Here is a 17,696-nt window from a genome sequence, read left to right as displayed (position 1 = left end):
AGTACTGCACTTCCTTATTTAGTCCATGATTTAGTCATGAATAACAGCGGGGCTGAGCCCCACCAAAGGTCAGAGAGTGAGGATGGGGGGAGAACAACCAAGATGAAGACTGGACTGATCCTGAAGGCCACCATCATTGGATTATTGACTTCTCCCTCATTATCACTTTCTGTTTAAGGGTCCCAAAGTTTGAACATTTTAGCACATGATTATCAACATGTAAAAGTCTGTGCTCCAATCATATCATCAGATATAAAATGTCCAGCTGGTACAAAATGGGTGTAACAAATAAGAATACATATTATTTGTATATATAGCAGTGGGTAGAGGGGAGAGAGCAGAAGTCAGGACTATGTAATGTACAACATATTGTATAAGATACAGCAGATAGGACTGTATAGTATCATAATGATGTAATGTACAACATAGAGTATATAGTGCAGGGGTCAGGAGTATGTAATGTACAATATAAATTATATAGTGTAAGGGTCAGGACTGATAATATTGGTATTCAGTAATCAGTGAAAGCCTAAATGTTTACTTGAGACGAGTTGCAGAGGTCCCACACCGCTGTCTCCCGTCTCCTGAGACTGCACTCAGTGACTTGGGTCTTAGACTATACAGACATATCCCTCCACCCGGCACAACCAGCAGACAACAGAGCAAGTAACCCTGGGAGAATTGCTCTGCCAGACATCATGCTAGACCTGGTCATGATGCAGAAGACCCAAAGCTAGGTAGAGCAAACTGTATTGTGAAAAATCAACATTTTGCTGCCAGCTGAACCCCAGAACCTCCATGAATCCAGTCTAGATACATAATTTGTTTGCAGCAGAGAGAAGGAAGATTATCACCCAGTCCTTGCCCTACTCTGGACCGTCAGTGAGCAGTATGGGTGGAGGAATGTATTTAGTGTTAATCACCCACCTGTGCTGATCTCTGTAGGATTGTCCTCCTCTATAAATGTCCCCATTATTCCATACTCCTCCATAGACTGCTGATCATCTCTTACACACCTTTCTTCTTCTTCTGCTTTCACTTCAAATTCTATATCGATTGGATCTCCACTCTAAAGAAAGAAAATGAAAGTGAATATCATCCATAAACTATAAGATTTTTTATTATGACATCACATAAAAAATCCACATATCATCTCTAGGAGTCCATGTTCTAGATGCTCCATCCCACCAACCTTGTAACAGTGAGGGATGGTGTGATCTTCCTGTGTGGAATTCCGGGAATATAGAGGATGAGGACATCTGTCTGGTGGGTTCCTGGTATTGGGTGGCTCCATCATATCTTTGTGTCCTTCTGAAATCTCCTCCATCACTCCATACTCCTCATCCTCCTCTTTATACTCTTCTTTGACAACAATATTATCATCCCCGAGGTTTCCACTCTGAATATATAATAAAACATTCATTGTAACAATCATGCTGTGTATTTATCATAACTACCAATAATTGTCAATCGTCTACCTGATGATGGTGAGGGATGGTGTGACCTTCCTGTGTGGAATCCCGGGAATACAGAGGACGGGGACATCTGTCTGGTGGGTTTCTGTAGCTGGATGACTCCATCACCCCATTCTCATCATCCTCCTCTTTTAACTCTTCTTTAACCTCAACTTTAGAATATCTCAGGTTTCCACTCTGAATATAGAATAAAAATGACATCAATTGTAACAATGCAGATAATGTACAGATCCTAATGATACTATCAGTGATTGTCCCTCATCTACCTGATGATGGTGAGGGATGGTGTGATCTTCATGTGTGGAATCCCGGGAATACAGAGGACGGGGACATCTCTCTGGTGGGTTCCCATTACTGGATCCATCTGTAGGAAACACACACACTGACTGAATACATTGTTTCTATGTGTTTATCAGATGATGGGGGATCTAGGTGGACCCTCCGTACTGCTCTCTCCTTTACAATAAAGTCTCCTCTTACCCGGTGATGTGAGGGGCGGCTGATTGTCCATCATGACGTCCTTGTAGAGATCCTTGTGTCCTTCTAAATACTCCCACTCCTCCATGGAGAAATAGACAGTGACATCCTGACACCTTATAGGAACCTGACACACACAATGATACAGTCACCATCCAGACACATCCCTTGTCTGTTACTGGATAATGTCCCAGAATTCCCAGCACCGCTCACCTCTCCTCCATGATCTCTCTGGTGACTTCTAGAATCTTCTTTGTATTTCTCTATTCTATCAGGGAGGGAGGTGGAGGCAATGTGATGGTCATATGATCTCCAGACTTCACAGGAGGAAAACTCTAGATCTGAACACAAATAGTAAAATCAAATAATATTCCCAGAATCCTCCTCACCTCATCATTCAGGAGTCCATTATATTAAAGCCTCACTTCAGACTGAGGTATAATTTACCCACACAGGACCCCCACACTATGCAGGTTAAAAGCTTGTTGCAGGTGTTCTGACATCATTACATACAACACAGGACCAACACTTTGCTAGTGAGGATGCCAAGGGTCCACCCACATCCTAAGAGCACCAGAAAAAAAAACAGGTAGAGGTACATTAGGAGGAGGAGCTGTGAGGTCAATGTGCTGTCATAGGACATATAGACTCAGATCAGGGTGGATACAAATCAATGATTTTTTTTTTAAATAATCAAAATAATCAGATTTTATTTATTAAAATGAGGTCTTATTTAAATCATTTTTTTTATGTTGATAAAATGTATTTTAATAAAATGCTTTTGGAGTAAAAATCTATCTAAAGATAGTTTTCTTTTTAACCACTTGCCGACCGCCGCACGCCGATGTACGTCCAAACTTTGGCGGCAGATATCGTTGTTATGGCAGCAGTGCGGCGGTCAGCTTTAAGATAAAAGTGGTCTCTGCGGCGGATTCGCCACGATCCGGTGCCCTCCGCCGCTTACCGGAGCGGTCGGTAGCGGCAGAGGCGATCACGTCCTTCTCCGTGCTGTGCCTAGAGACGAGCGAGGCTAAAATGGCGCCCACTCGTCTCCATGACACTACTGGGCGGAAGCGACGTCAAAACCTCACTTCCGCCCATACATCTTAAAGGCACATTTTTTTCAATGTCATTTTTTTAAATTACTTTTTTTTTTTTTATTGCATTTTAATGTAAATATGAGATCTGAGGTCTTTTTGACCCCAGATCTCACATTTAAGAGGACTTGTCATGCTTTTTTCTATTGCAAGTGATGTTTACATTCCTTGTAATAGGAATAAAAAAGTGACACAATTTTTTTTTAAACTGTAAAAATAAATAAAATCATGTAAAATAAATTAAAAAAATCAAAAAATGTTTTTTCAAAACCCCCCGTCCCGACGAGCTTGCGCGCAGAAGCGAACGCATACGTGAGTAGCGCCCGCATATGAAAACGGTGGTCAAACCACACATGTGAGGTATCGCTGCGACCGGTAGAGCGAGAGCAATAATTCTAGCCCTAGACCTCCTCTAACGCAAAACATGCAACCTGTAGAATTTTTTAAACGTCGCCTATGGAGATTTTTGAGGGTAAAAGTTTTATGCCATTCCACGAGCGGGCGCAAATTTGAAGCATGACATGTTGGGTATCAATTTACTTGGCGTAACATTATATTTCACAATATAAAAAAAAACTTTACTGTTGTCTTATTTTTTTATTCAAAAAAGTGATTTTTTTCCAAAAAAAGTGTGCTTATAAGACCGCTGCGCAAATATGGTGCAAAAAAAAGTATTGCATTGACTGTCATTTTATTCTCTAGGGTGTTAGAAAAAAAAACAATATATGTTTGGGGGTTCTGAGTAATTTTCTAGCAAAAAAAACTGTTTTAAACATGTAAACATCTAAAATCCAAAACGAGGCTGGTCCTTAAGTGGTTAAGATACATTAATAATTTAGTTTATTCAGCATGAAATGGAGCTTAGGTATGTAGAATGAGGCTGTATATTCTGCAATATTCACGTTTTTCAATGAATCCAAGCTGTGCAAGCTGAGGTAACATGCACTGCATTGATGCATTCACACAATTTTACAGTAACCATTAGATAAAACAAAGTTCAGGAATATTCCTTTATCCCATTGTTTTGCAAATATATGTACACTACAAACTGTATGATTGAATCAGGTCTGATATTTCTGTTTTACTAACCTGACAGCTTATTATTCTAAATAGGAAACCTTCATTTTGTTTGCAAATATTAAAGATTCTAACTACCAGCAAGAATGAGTCCTTACATGTAAAGAGCACCTGACATTTCAGATCCATCATGGCTGTTAGCGGGCATCCACTCACCAGCTGCTGCCACGTCCCTTACCTTGTTATCACTGCCGCATCACTAGCCGTCCCATTAAAGTAAATAGGACTGTCGGTAAGTCAACAGCGGGTCAAAGAAGGGGCGCTGCGGAACAGAGATGACAGTTGCTCTTTAAAAATTATTATTAAAATCAAACCTTTTTACTAGTGATTTAAATCAAATCCACCCTGCTCTGGATAGAGGGACATTTGGATGGGGAGATTTGAGGGGCCCTCTATATGAGGCTCCTGTGAAAACCAAATCATTGTTCCTGGGTACGTCCTTTACATCCTAAGAGCATCAGTAAAAAAAAAAGCCAGATGGAGGAACATTGGGATGAGGAGCTGGGAGGTCAGTGTGATGTCATAAGTTTCTCTTATTCCAGATGGAGGGACATTGGGAGGAGAAGCTGTAAGGACAGTGTGATGTCATAGGACATATAGACTGATTAGCACTAGTTAAAAAAGCAGATGGGAGGGGCTGTGGCTTGGCTCCGTTCTAAGATGGATGCGTAATCTCAGAGCTCCTGTTCCCCGAGGTCCAGATACCTGACTAAAATAGCCCCACCGCGGATCCAAAATGGAAAGTACGCATCGGAGTGCCTCAGCAACACGTTCCCGCTCCCCCAGAGACCAAGACACACAGATCAGCCATCAAATACTGGAGATATTCTGAACACGGTCTCAGGGAGCCATGATGGCGTCTCAGGCCTCCTCACACGAGACACGCGCATCCAGCCATCCACTCGAGACATGCTGAGGGACGGGAGCCGCAGTCCTCCCTCACCGGACCTGCATACAACCTCTGCACTGAGCCTGGCAGACCTCCGCTCGGTAGCTACAGATAATAAAAACTCGCCGTCAGCAGCTATCTCAGACCTCCGCTCTGACATACAGACCATCGTCCTGCGAGTGGATGAAGTAGAGGAAACACAAGCCCGCCATGACACCTCACTGTGCCATGCCCAACAAGTAACAGAGTCCCACGCCATCCACCTGAGGGAAATAAACCACCACATGGAAGACCTTGACAACCGCGGCAGATGCCGCAACCTACTAGTAAGAGGTCTCCTTGAAACTGTTGAAGCCACTCAGGTCACACGAGCGGTCAGCACCATCTTCAATGACCTCCTGGAAAGACCCCCTGATGCTCCCATAGCCATTGAATGCATACACAGAGCAATGCTCCCAAGAGGTAAGGCCACAGATCTGCCTAGAGATATTGTAAGCTGCCTGAATGATTTCTTAGTAAAAGAAGAAATACTGCGCAAAGCAAGAAGTAGGGGACATCTCACAGAGAAGGAGGGAAGTGAGACCACTATTAGATGTTCTAAGATCCAGAGCGATTGCCTATTGCTGGAAGTTCCCTTTCTGCTGTGACAGACCTACCAGGGACAGAGGCTTTTGGAGGGGACTGAATGCCAGCCTCTTGCCGACCGATTATGGGCCCTGGCATTTGGGGGAACGGTGCTCATTGTGAGCTGTATGCACGGGGTCCCTGGAGGTGGCATTACTTTAGATTCAGGTCCATGTCCCCCAAGACACACAGACTCTGGGGACCCTGGATTTTAAGGGAACAATACTCTTTATGAGGTGAATAACAAATCCAGTCTGATCTGTACTAATCTGACTCAGTGCTGTATATATAATGTGTGCTGTCTCATTGTGTTGTGTACTATTTGCTGTGCTAGTTTGGGGTGGGGCTGTATTCCAATGTTCTATTGTATCTGTCTGCTTTGGATCATGGGATGTTTATCTCTATGGGAGGGAGGGGGATTCCTCCAGCAGCCCCCTGCTGATAAGACTGTTTACTGATGAGAAGTTTGAACACACCTGACCTGTGTGTCTATTGTCATTGGACAGTTTAACCCGTCCTGTTTTCCAAGGGTGGGGGGGGGAGCGTCTCTGAGTTATTTTATCTGTTGTGTCAATGTGTGAAAATAAATGAGTTGATTCCTGCTTGAAGCTCAAGACAGAGCATCTTGTCTCGTATTTGGGGGGAGAATTATTTGTATGGGTTCCTTGTTCGGCTGATTGAAGTGTTCGGTAGCTGCCTTTGTGTTCAAAAATGCAATGTCTTAAACGACTTTAACCCCTTTCATACTCGGGGTGTCCTCACATCTGCCTTTCAGCAAGCCACAATAATCACACAGTGAATCTCAGGGTACCAGAGGATCTAGAACATTTCTGCACAACCCTCAATATACCCTTGATAGATCTGCCAGATTGGTACAGCGACTTCCGCCTACCACCACTGAGAAGAGCCACATCCATGGATGGCATCACTGAAGCCGGAAATGAACACTTCAGCATCAGACGCCGCCGCACTCATCCTCCACTATCGCCGCCAAAAGCTCCAGGGATACCGAAAAATGGGAGCCTGACTGTTTCCCCGGATCACCACAGAGCTAGACATTCCTAACAAGGTAAAGATCCCTCTACCCAGAACAAATGAAACTCACAATTGATGGAGATCCCACCATTACTTCCCTTCCCCTTACCCGCAGACGCACTCTGACATAATACCTGGAAGCCCTCATCCCACTCTCACTATCCCACTACTCAAGCAGACCTCTGGATGCTGACTACCAGATAACACATCCGAGTTTAAAGCCTGGATATGCTACCCATAAACAATTATTAGCACTACTTATGACAGGACAACCCGCCCACTTGTAGACTTGCTCTCTGCTAATCAGGAACTAACTGTACAACAGACCGAATAGGGACAGCAACGATTTATGTCAGCCCACCACCAGAGGATCTAATGAAATCCACGCTAACCCTACTACCGCACTACTTGGATTTAAAGTGGAGTTCCACCCACTTTTACAACTCTTCAGCATCCCTCATTAAACTGTGCACTGTAAACGAATTGGATATTTTTACATTTTTTTTCTCAGCGCTTACTATATATCTGCTGTATTCATTTTTCACTTCCAGTTCCCTGGCCATGGCCCATCGCATCATTTCCTGTTTGCAATGCCTCCTTGGAAGGGGCAGCAACTTCCTCTGACACTGCCATTGCTATGGAAACCTAACCTGAAACCTATTACACTGCTTGTGCTGCACTGAGCATGTGCGAGATCTGCAAGGATGAGATCCAGGAAGAAATACAGTCTGGCTTCAGATGCCCACACTTAAGATGGCCACGGCCTGCTGTAAGTTTATAAAATAACAAACTACTGCTATAAACTAACAAAACAGACCTTAGTTTACAGACTAACTTTACTAGAATACATTAAGCTTGTGTATTATAGGGGTATTTTTATTTAAAAAGTATCATTTCGGCCGGAACGCCGCTTTAAACACTCTTATAAAACCCAATTATGACTGGCATAGCAGAAGGAAAGAGACAGTCCTCGTGCTTACTTTTCCTCTGTCATCTCCAGAACTGGAAATGTTGGAACTCTCTCAGAAGCCGACCAAACTAACATTGTACTCAGTCTTCTTTATCCCCAGGTTTGTTCTTTTTCTCTCTTGTCCCTCTGCAGACTTTAACTCTCGCTAATAAGTTAAAAACAGGTGTACTCTCAAATAAGGTAACCGATAATGTCAGTCCTACATCCCTAGTTCAGAAAAGAATATATACTGATTTAAACCGCTAATCCTCCATTATATATTGCCTTTGTTACCTCCACTACCTGATTAACATCAGAATACAATGGGAAATACTTTAAAGGTATTATTATGATTATAAATGCTTATAAATGTATGTACTACAGGGACACAGCCGATGGTGGCATATATAATATGATCCCATATCACTACAGAACTTTCTGTAGACGAGAAACCGAGGATCAAACACACAGTAATGACTAACAGGGACAAAACACAAATTGTACTAGAATTAGGGTACTTTTACTGAACCCCTTTATAAACAACACTCAAAGCTTAATTGCTGCCATCATAGGCTGACCCTAACTGTCATCCTCGCTCTGAACTAGAGGGGGCTCCCACAACTAGTATTCTGATCACCACACACCAGTGTGCCACTACTGAGTATGTACGGACTTAAAGATGCAAATCCTTAACCTGCTATACACACACATGAAGTTAAATAATACTTTCCCTTTCAAGCTACTAGGCCCTCGGGGACCCTCGCTCTGCCCACTGCAGACACATAGGTCCCAAATCCATTACCTGGTCCTAAAACCTGGATTCCCCCCCATACCCTCCCCTCCCTTCCAGGAATACTACCATAAACTAATTACAGCGGGACTAGCATTGTTATTTCATTGTTATTGCATTTATGTAGAGTTATTTACAGTCAGGTCCATAAATATTGGGACATCGACACAATTCTAATCTTTTTGGCTCTATACACCACCACAATGGATTTGAAACAAAACGAACAAGATGTGTTTTAACTGCAGACTTTCAGCTTTAATTTGAGGGTATTTACATCCAAATCAGGTGAACGGTGTAGGAATTACAACAGTTTATATATGTGCCTCCCACTTTTTAAGGGACCAAAAGTAATGGGACAATTGGCTGCTCAGCTGTTCCATGGCCAGCTATTCCCTCATTATCCCATTTACAAGGAGCAGATAAAAGGTCCAGAGTTCATTTCAAGTGTGCTATTTACATTTGGAATCTGTTGCTGTCAACTCTCAATATGAGATCCAAAGAGCTGTCACTATAAGTGAAGCAAGCCATCATTAGACTGAAAAAACAAAACAACCCATCAGAAAGATAGCAAAAATATTAGGTGTGGCCAAATTAACTGTTTGGAACATCCTTAAAAAGAAAGAACGCACCGGTGAGCTCAGCAACACCAAAAGACCCGGAACACCACGGAAAACAACTGTGATGGATGACCGAAGAATTCTTTCCCTGGTGAAGAAAACACCCTTCACAACAGTTGGCCAGATCAAGAACACTCTCCAGGAGGTAGGTGTATGTGTGTCAAAGTCAACAATCAAGAGAAGACTTCACCAGAGTGAATACAGAGGTTTCACCACAAGATGTAAACCATTGGTGAGCCTCAAAAACAGGAAGGCTAGATTAGAGTTTGCCAAATAACATATAAAAAAGCCTTCACAGTTCTGGAACAACATCCTATGGACAGATGAGACCAAAATCAACTTGTACCAGAGTGATGGGAACAGAAGAGTGTGGAGAAGGAAAGGAACTGCTCATGATCCAAAGCATACCACCTCATCAGTGAAGCATGGTGGTGGTAGTGTCATGGCGTGGGCATGTATGGCTGCCAATGGAACTGGTTCTCTTGTATTTATTGATGATGTGACTGCTGACAAAAGCAGCAGGATGAATTCTGAAGTGTTTCGGGCAATATTATCTGCTCATATTCAGCAAAATGCTTCAGAACTCATTGGATGGCGATTCACAGTGCAGATGGACAATGACCCGAAGCATACTGCGAAAGCAACCAAAGAGTTTTTTAAGGGAAAGAAGTGGAATGTTATGCGATGGCCAAGTCAATCACCTGACCTGAATCCGATTGAGCATGAATTTCACTTGCTGAAGACAAAACTGAAGGGAAAATGCCCCAAGAACAAACAGGAACTGAAGACAGTTGCAGTAGAGGCCTGGCAAAGCATCACCAGGGATGAAACCCAGTGTCTGGTGATGTCTATGCATTCCAGACTTTAGGCTGTAATTGATTGCAAAGGATTTGCAACCAAGTATTAAACAGTGAAAGTTTGATGTTAATCTGTCCCATTACTTTTGGTCCCTTAAAAAGTGGGAGGCACACAAACTGTTGTAATTCCTACACCGTTCACATGATTTGGATGTAAATACCCTCAAATCAAAGCTGAAAGTCTGCAGTTAAAACACATCTTGTTCGTTTCATTTGAAATCCATTGTGGTGGTGTATAGAGCCAAAAAAGATTAGAATTGTGTTGATGTCCCAATATTTATGGACCTGACTGTAAGTTCTGTTTGTTCTACGAAATTACTATATCGTTAACAGTTTTACCATGCTATACATTTCATGTTTTTCGTGTACAGAATGTTTGACACCTATATATATCACATGAGAATCTACAGCCATACATCCCACAGCACTTACACATACCCTCAAACTACACAGACTGAGGCTTCAGTATCATAATCTCACCTCTACTCTTCACACCCACCTAATTCCATTAGGATCCATACATATGCTGGCTTATTTGCATTCTATTACCAAATACTACCCACATTAACCACCCAGACCTCACTGGAAAAAGAGTACCACTCCGTCTAGGAACCTTATCCAATCACACCCACACATAGCAGACTCTGAGAGTACCGGCTGACCACTACTGGACTCACTATTAGTGAAAAAGCTCCTAATCACCACCAGTTGGTCTAAGACCACACCACTCTATTTAATCCCCACCCACATTCCTTCTTAACACCCCCCAAACACCCCCCTCCTTACCCCACCTCCTTTACCCTATACTTTCCCCTTCACCCCCCCCCACTTCTTTACACCCCCCCTTCCCTTTGCCCTTTACACGCGGCGCCCTCTCCTGCTTCCCTCCTCTGGAAGGCCTACACCCAGTACAGAGACACCTCAAACTATCATGGCCACCACCAACACTATGACAAAAAACATCTCACTTAAAAGTAGTCTCACTCAATGCTAAAGGCCTAAATATACCAGAAAAATGCTCTCAAGTTTTAACATACATGAGGAGTATGAAGGCAGGTATTGTGTTCTTACAGGAGACTCACTTCTCCACCAAAGCAGTCCCTAAACTCTCCAATAGAGACTTTCCAATAAGCTACGTATTCCTAAAGAGGAAAATCCAAGATAGACCAATTGCACTAGCAAACATCTATTGCCCCAATGTATCCCAAGTCCCATTTATCTGCAAAACCTTGCAATCCTTAACCTGTTTCCAAAGTGGCATACTCATACTAGGAGGAGATCTTAATGTCCTTCTCGATCCTCTCCTTGATACATCTACAGGGACATCTAGCCTACCATACAGAGCATTACTCCAAATAAAACTGAGGATCCAATCACTTCTTCTTCATGACACATGGCACACCCTTAGACCACAAGAAAAAGACTTGACCTTTTTTTTCGGCCCCACATAAAAAATATTCCAGACTGGACTATTTATTTCTTACTCAAAGGTAGGGATGAGCCGAACACCCCCCTGTTCGGTTCGCACCAGAACATGCGAACAGGAAAAAAGTTCGTTCGAACACGCGAACACCGTTAAAGTCTATGGGACACGAACATGAATAATCAAAAGTGCTAATTTTAAAGGCTAATATGCAAGTTATTGTCATAAAAAGTGTTTGGGGACCTGGGTCCTGCCCCAGGGGACATGGATCAATGCAAAAAAAAGTTTTAAAAACGGCCGTTTTTTCAGGAGCAGTGATTTTAATAATGCTTAAAGTCAAACAATAAAAGTGTAATATCCCTTTAAATTTCGTACCTGGGGGGTGTCTATAGTATGCCTGTAAAGGGGCGCATGTTTCCTGTGTTTAGAACAGTCTGACAGCAAAATGACATTTTGAAGGAAAAAACTCATTTAAAACTACCCGCGGCTATTGCATTGCCGACAATACACATAGAAGTTAGGTAGCACTTTCGCCTAGCAGTAAGAAGGGTCGCTGGTTCGAATCCCAACCACGACACTACCTGCCTGGAGTTTGCATGTTCTCCCTGTGCCTGCGTGGGTTTCCTCCGGGTACTCCGGTTTCCTCCCACACTCCAAAGACATGCTGGTAGGTTAATTGGATCCTGTCTAAATTGTCCCTAGTATGTATGAATGTGAGTTAGGGACCTTAGATTGTAAGCTCCTTGAGGGTAGGGACTGATGTGAATGTACAATGTATATGTAAAGCGCTGCGTAAATTGACGGCGCTATATAAGTACCTGAAATAAATAAATAAATAAAATAAATTGATAAAAACGGCATGGGAATTCCCCAAAGGGGAACCCCGAACCAAAATTAAAAAAAAAAAAATGACGTGGGAGTCCCCCTAAATTCCATACCAGGCCCTTCAGGTCTGGTATGGATATTAAGGGGAACCCCGGCCAAAATTTAAAAAAAAAAAATGACGTGGGGTTCCCCCTAAATTCCATACCAGACCCTTCAGGTCTGGTATGGATTTTAAGGGGAACCCCGCGCCAAAAAAAAAAAAAAAAACGGCGTGGGGTCCCCCCAAAAATCCATACCAGACCCTTATCCGAGCACGCAACCTGGCAGGCCGCAGGAAAAGAGGGGGGGACGAGAGTGCGGCCCCCCCCCCTCCTGAACCGTACCAGGCCACATGCCCTCAACATTGGGAGGGTGCTTTGGGGTAGCCCCCCAAAACACCTTGTCCCCATGTTGATGAGGACAAGGGCCTCATCCCCACAACCCTGGCCGGTGGTTGTGGGGGTCTGCGGGCGGGGGGCTTATCGGAATCTGGAAGCCCCCTTTAACAAGGGGACCCCCAGATCCCGGCCCCCCCCCTGTGTGAAATGGTAAGGGGGTACAAAAGTACCCCTACCATTTCACTAAAAAACTGTCAAAAAGGTAAAAATGACGAGACAGTTTTTGACAATTCCTTTATTTAAATACTTCTTCTTTCTTCTATCTTCCTTCATCTTCTGGTTCTTCTGGTTCTTCCTCCGGCGTTCTCGTCCAGCATCTCCTCCGCGGCGTCTTCTATCTTCTTCTCCTCGGGCCGCTCCGCACCCATGGCATGGGGGGAGGCTCCCGCTCTTCTTTTCTTCTTCATCTTCTTCTCTTCTTCTTTTCTTCTCTTCTTCATTTTCTTCTCCGGGCCGCTCCGCATCCATGCTGGCATGAAGGGAGGCTCCCGCTGTGTGACGGCGCTCCTCGTCTGACAGTTCTTAAATAACGGGGGGCGGGGCCACCCGGTGACCCCGCCCCCTCTGACGCACGGGACATGACGGGACTTCCCTGTGGCATTCCCCGTGACGTCACAGGGAAGTCCCGTCAAGTCACCGTGCGTCAGAGGGGGCGGGGTCACCGGGTGGCCCCGCCCCCCGTTATTTAAGAACTGTCAGACGAGGAGCGCCGTCACACAGCGGGAGCCTCCCGCCATGCTAGCATGGGTGCGGAGCGGCCCGGAGAAGAAAATGAAGAAGAGAAGAAAAGAAGAAGAGAAGAAGATGAAGAAGAAGAGAAGAGCGGGAGCCTCCCCCATGCCATGGGTGTGGAGCGGCCCGAGGAAAAGAAGATAGAAGACGCCGCGGAGGAGATGCTGGACGAGAACGCCGGAGGAAGAACCAGAAGAGCCAGAAGAACCAGAAGAACCAGAAGATGAAGGAAGATAGAAGAAAGAAGAAGTATTTAAATAAAGGAATTGTCAAAAACTGTCTCTTGTCATTTTTAACATTTTTGACAGTTTTTTAGTGAAATGGTAGGGGTACCTTTGTACCCCCTTACCATTTCACACAGGGGGGGGGCCAGGATCTGGGGGTCCCCTTGTTAAAGGGGGCTTCCAGATTCCGATAAGCCCCCCGCCCGCAGACCCCCACAACTACCGGCCAGGGTTGTGGGGATGAGGCCCTTGTCCTCATCAACATGGGGACAAGGTGTTTTGGGGGGCTACCCCAAAGCACCCTCCCAATGTTGAGGGCATGTGGCCTGGTACGGTTCAGGAGGGGGGGGCCGCACTCTCGTCCCCCCCTCTTTTCCTGCGGCCTGCCAGGTTGCGTGCTCGGATAAGGGTCTGGTATGGATTTTTGGGGGGACCCCACGCCGTTTTTTTTTTTTTTTTTGGCGCGGGGTTCCCCTTAAAATCCATACCAGACCTGAAGGGTCTGGTATGGAATTTAGGGGGAACCCCACGTCATTTTTTTTTTTTAATTTTGGCCGGGGTTCCCCTTAATATCCATACCAGACCTGAAGGGCCTGGTATGGAATTTAGGGGGACTCCCACGTCATTTTTTTTTTAAATTTTGGTTCGGGGTTCCCCTTTGGGGGAATTCCCATGCCGTTTTTATCAATGAACTTCTATGTGTATTGTCGGCAATGCAATAGCCGCGGGTAGTTTTAAATGAGTTTTTTCCTTCAAAATGTCATTTTGCTGTCAGACTGTTCTAAACACAGGAAACATGCGCCCCTTTACAGGCATACTATAGACACCCCCCAGGTACAAAATTTAAAGGGATATTACACTTTTATTGTTTGACTTTAAGCATTATTAAAATCACTGCTCCTGAAAAATTGGCCGTTTTTAAAACTTTTTTTTGCATTGATCCATGTCCCCTGGGGCAGGACCTGGGTCCCCAAACACTTTTTATGACAATAACTTGCATATTAGCCTTTAAAATTAGCACTTTTGATTTCTCCCATAGACTTTTAAAGGGTGTTCCGCGGCATTCGAATTTGCCGCGAACACCCCAAATTGTTCGCTGTTCGGCGAACTTGCGAACAGCCAATGTTCGAGTCGAACATGAGTTCGACTCGAACTCGAAGCTCATCCCTACTCAAAGGGATCTCCCTCTCCTGTCCAAGGTGACGATAGAACCCATGACCATCTCGGACCACCAACCGGTTACAATTACTCTGACCCTCCCTGACAAAACCACATATACTAATATCTGGAGACTAGACCACATGTTAATGACAGATGAGTCCAGAGTATCGACACTCACGAAATGCCTGACCGACTACTTCAGAGAAAACGATACGCCAGAGACCTCCTGTCTAACCCAGTGGGAAGCACACAAATGTGTGATAAGAGGCAGGCTTTTCTCAATGGCAGCGGCTATTAAAAGAGAAAGACAACGAACTCTCGCAGACCTGTTTCATAAACTCAAGACATTAGAAGGCCCTCCACAAACAGACTCTAGCACAAAGATCTTACCTAGATCTCATTGAAACATGCAAACTATTACAGGAAGAACTGGGTCGCAATGTAAGGAAAAAATGTATGCTGTCTCAAAAACTGTTCTACGAATCGGGAAACAAAAGCGGGCACTTGCTGGCCCAAGCATTACAGTCGAGGAAAGCTAAAACAACAGTTCACAAGTTGCACTCCCAAGAAGGACACACATACACAAGTAACAATGATATAGCCCAAGAATTCGAGAGATTTTACACAACACTTTATAACATAGACAAACCAAATATACCCACACCCTCCATTGAGGAACGCCAAAATAAAATTAAACAGAATCTGAAAATGAATGCCTTACCGAGAATCCTATATATACTACAAACAATCCCGATCCACGTACCACTGACCTTTTTCAAAAATTACAGAAACATTAGCTCCAACTTCATTTGGGGATGCCGCAAACCTAGGATTAAATACTCACAACTAAGGATGAGCTGGGGCGTGTTCGCACAGCCCACGTGCAGAGCCCGCCAGGAAGTCGGCACGACGCTGTGCTAATCACAGGCAGTGAGACATTTACCCGATGTGCGGCTGCAGAGATCGGGAAATGTCACTGCTTGTGATTAGCGCAGCGCAGTGAGACTTTCTGGTGGGCTCTGCACGTGGGCTGTGCGAACACGCCCGAGCTCATCCTTACTCACAACTAGCCTTGCCCAAACACCTGGGAGGAATAGGCTTACCAGACCTTATCAATTACTATAAAGCAGTACACTTGACCAGAATCCTGGACTGGAACCTTCACGGATACACAAAAGATTGGGTTAGACTGGAAGAATCCTTCACAAATCTTTCATTGGCCTTGTTGCCCTGGATACTGGAGTGACATGTTCCTACCAAATCAAAACTCCACCCTCTAGTCTGACCAACAATACAATGCTTTCACAAGACTTGCAAACACTCTCCCCTTTCGACGATTCAAGGCCCAATGACCCCAAACAGACTGAACCCAGACTTTCCCCCAAGCATGCATGCTAATTTCTTAGTGCAACACTGGTCTGATGAAAGGGTTTTAGCCCACAACTTCTATGAACAAGAGAAACTCTGTTCAGCATCCCACCTCTCGTCTAGACATGACAAACCTCAGATACCAGACTGAACGTATTTAATGATCCCACACTTAAAAAAATTAGACAAAAAATCCTCCTGTTTCAGACAATTGACTCCTTTTGAGCACCTCTGCTCTGAAAAGTCACCCCAGACACATTTGATTTCAACCACGCACTCCCTTCTCTTCACAGACTATAAACCCAACAACTCGACAATGTGAGCTGCATGGGAAAGAGACCTGTCCATATCTATTTCGCCGCAATCCCTCACATAGGTCTCCTATATAGTTCCCTCCCTCCCTCTGGTAATTCACCTGTCTATTTTATCCAACTGTAGTACTGTATTTTGTGTCACCACAGGATGGCAGCATTTGGTAAAAATTACGTAGGCAAGAAGTGATTGGACACTGTCCCCTATAAATTGTTGGTTGCTACCTACGTACAACGTCCAGACAAAGTGCACGGCTATGTGCACAAAACGCATCGACGTAGCTGACGCCAGCTCACCCCTGTACTCCTCTCTGGTCCCCAATCCAGGAATGTAAGGCGTCCCCTTACTTTTTGACATCCAGGAATTCAGCGGTAATCTACTTCCGCAAATTCCATTGAGCCACTTCGGCCACCGTAGTTCTGCTTTCCAGCCATGGATCCGGAAGTTGTGTGGAAACCTCCTTGCAGATGTCTGTGAGCCTTCCCGGCAATCACAACTCTATACAGCAGACGCCAAAAAGTGAAGCTCCAAGGAAACTCCCCCCCCCCCCGGATCAAACAGTCACTTGCAACAAATACGCAAATGGATGGACTTAAGCACACGGCACCACAGACACCTCCCCTGATTATCAGTTTGAGAACATCTCCATTGGAATATCATCACGGCCAGTACTATATGGCAAAAGGAGGGGTAAGCACCCGTTCAGGGTGAATACTTTCCATGTACAGTGGGGACAGAAAGTATTCAGACCCCCTTAAATTTTTTCACTCTTTGTTATATTGCAGCCATTTGCTAAAATAATTTAAGTTAATTTTTTTCCTCATTAATATACACACAGCACCCCATATTGACAGAAAAACACAGAATTGTTGACATTTTTGCAGATTTATTAAAAAAGAAAAACTGAAATATCACATGGTCCTAAGTATTCAGACCCTTTGCTCAGTATTTAGTAGAAGCCCCTTTTGATCTAATACAGCCATGAGTATTTTTGGGAAAGATGCAACAAGTTTTTCACACCTGGATTTGGGGATCCTCTGCCATTCCTCCTTGCAGATCCTCTCCAGTTCTGTCAGGTTGGATGGTAAACGTTGGTGGACAGCCATTTTTAGGTCTCTCCAGAGATGCTCAATTGGGTTTAAGTCAGGGCTCTGGGTGGGCCATTCAAGAACAGTCACGGAGTTGTTGTGCAGCCACTCCTTCGTTATTTTAGCTGTGTGCTTAGGGTCATTGTCTTGTTTGAAGGTAAACCTTCGGCCCAGTCTGAGGTCCTGAGCACTCTGGAGAAGGTTTTCGTTCAGGATATCCCTGTACTTGGCCGCATTCA

The 17,696-nt window shown here is 44.4% G+C and overlaps 1 protein-coding gene across 3 annotated transcripts in view; it reads right to left on the bottom strand.

The window, feature by feature from the left end:
* The window catches only part of LOC141121843 (uncharacterized), a 215,238-nt gene that overhangs the window by 2,432 nt on the left and 195,110 nt on the right, over positions 1 to 17,696 (bottom strand). For 2 of the 3 annotated variants that reach the window (XM_073611581.1, XM_073611582.1), the window contains 4 exons: positions 1,742 to 1,839; positions 1,479 to 1,652; positions 1,193 to 1,399; positions 928 to 1,069 (listed from right to left, as the gene is read on the bottom strand). In XM_073611581.1, the coding sequence (XP_073467682.1) occupies positions 928 to 1,069; positions 1,193 to 1,399; positions 1,479 to 1,652; positions 1,742 to 1,839 (621 nt within the window). The remainder of the gene's footprint in view (positions 1 to 927; positions 1,070 to 1,192; positions 1,400 to 1,478; positions 1,653 to 1,741; positions 1,840 to 17,696) is intronic. The other variant, XM_073611583.1, reaches the window with a different exon arrangement.

Source organism: Aquarana catesbeiana, unplaced genomic scaffold (genome assembly GCF_042186555.1).
Source record: "Aquarana catesbeiana isolate 2022-GZ unplaced genomic scaffold, ASM4218655v1 unanchor233, whole genome shotgun sequence".
Taxonomy (NCBI): Eukaryota; Metazoa; Chordata; class Amphibia; order Anura; family Ranidae; genus Aquarana; species Aquarana catesbeiana.
This window is presented reverse-complemented; position numbering and strand designations above follow the sequence as displayed.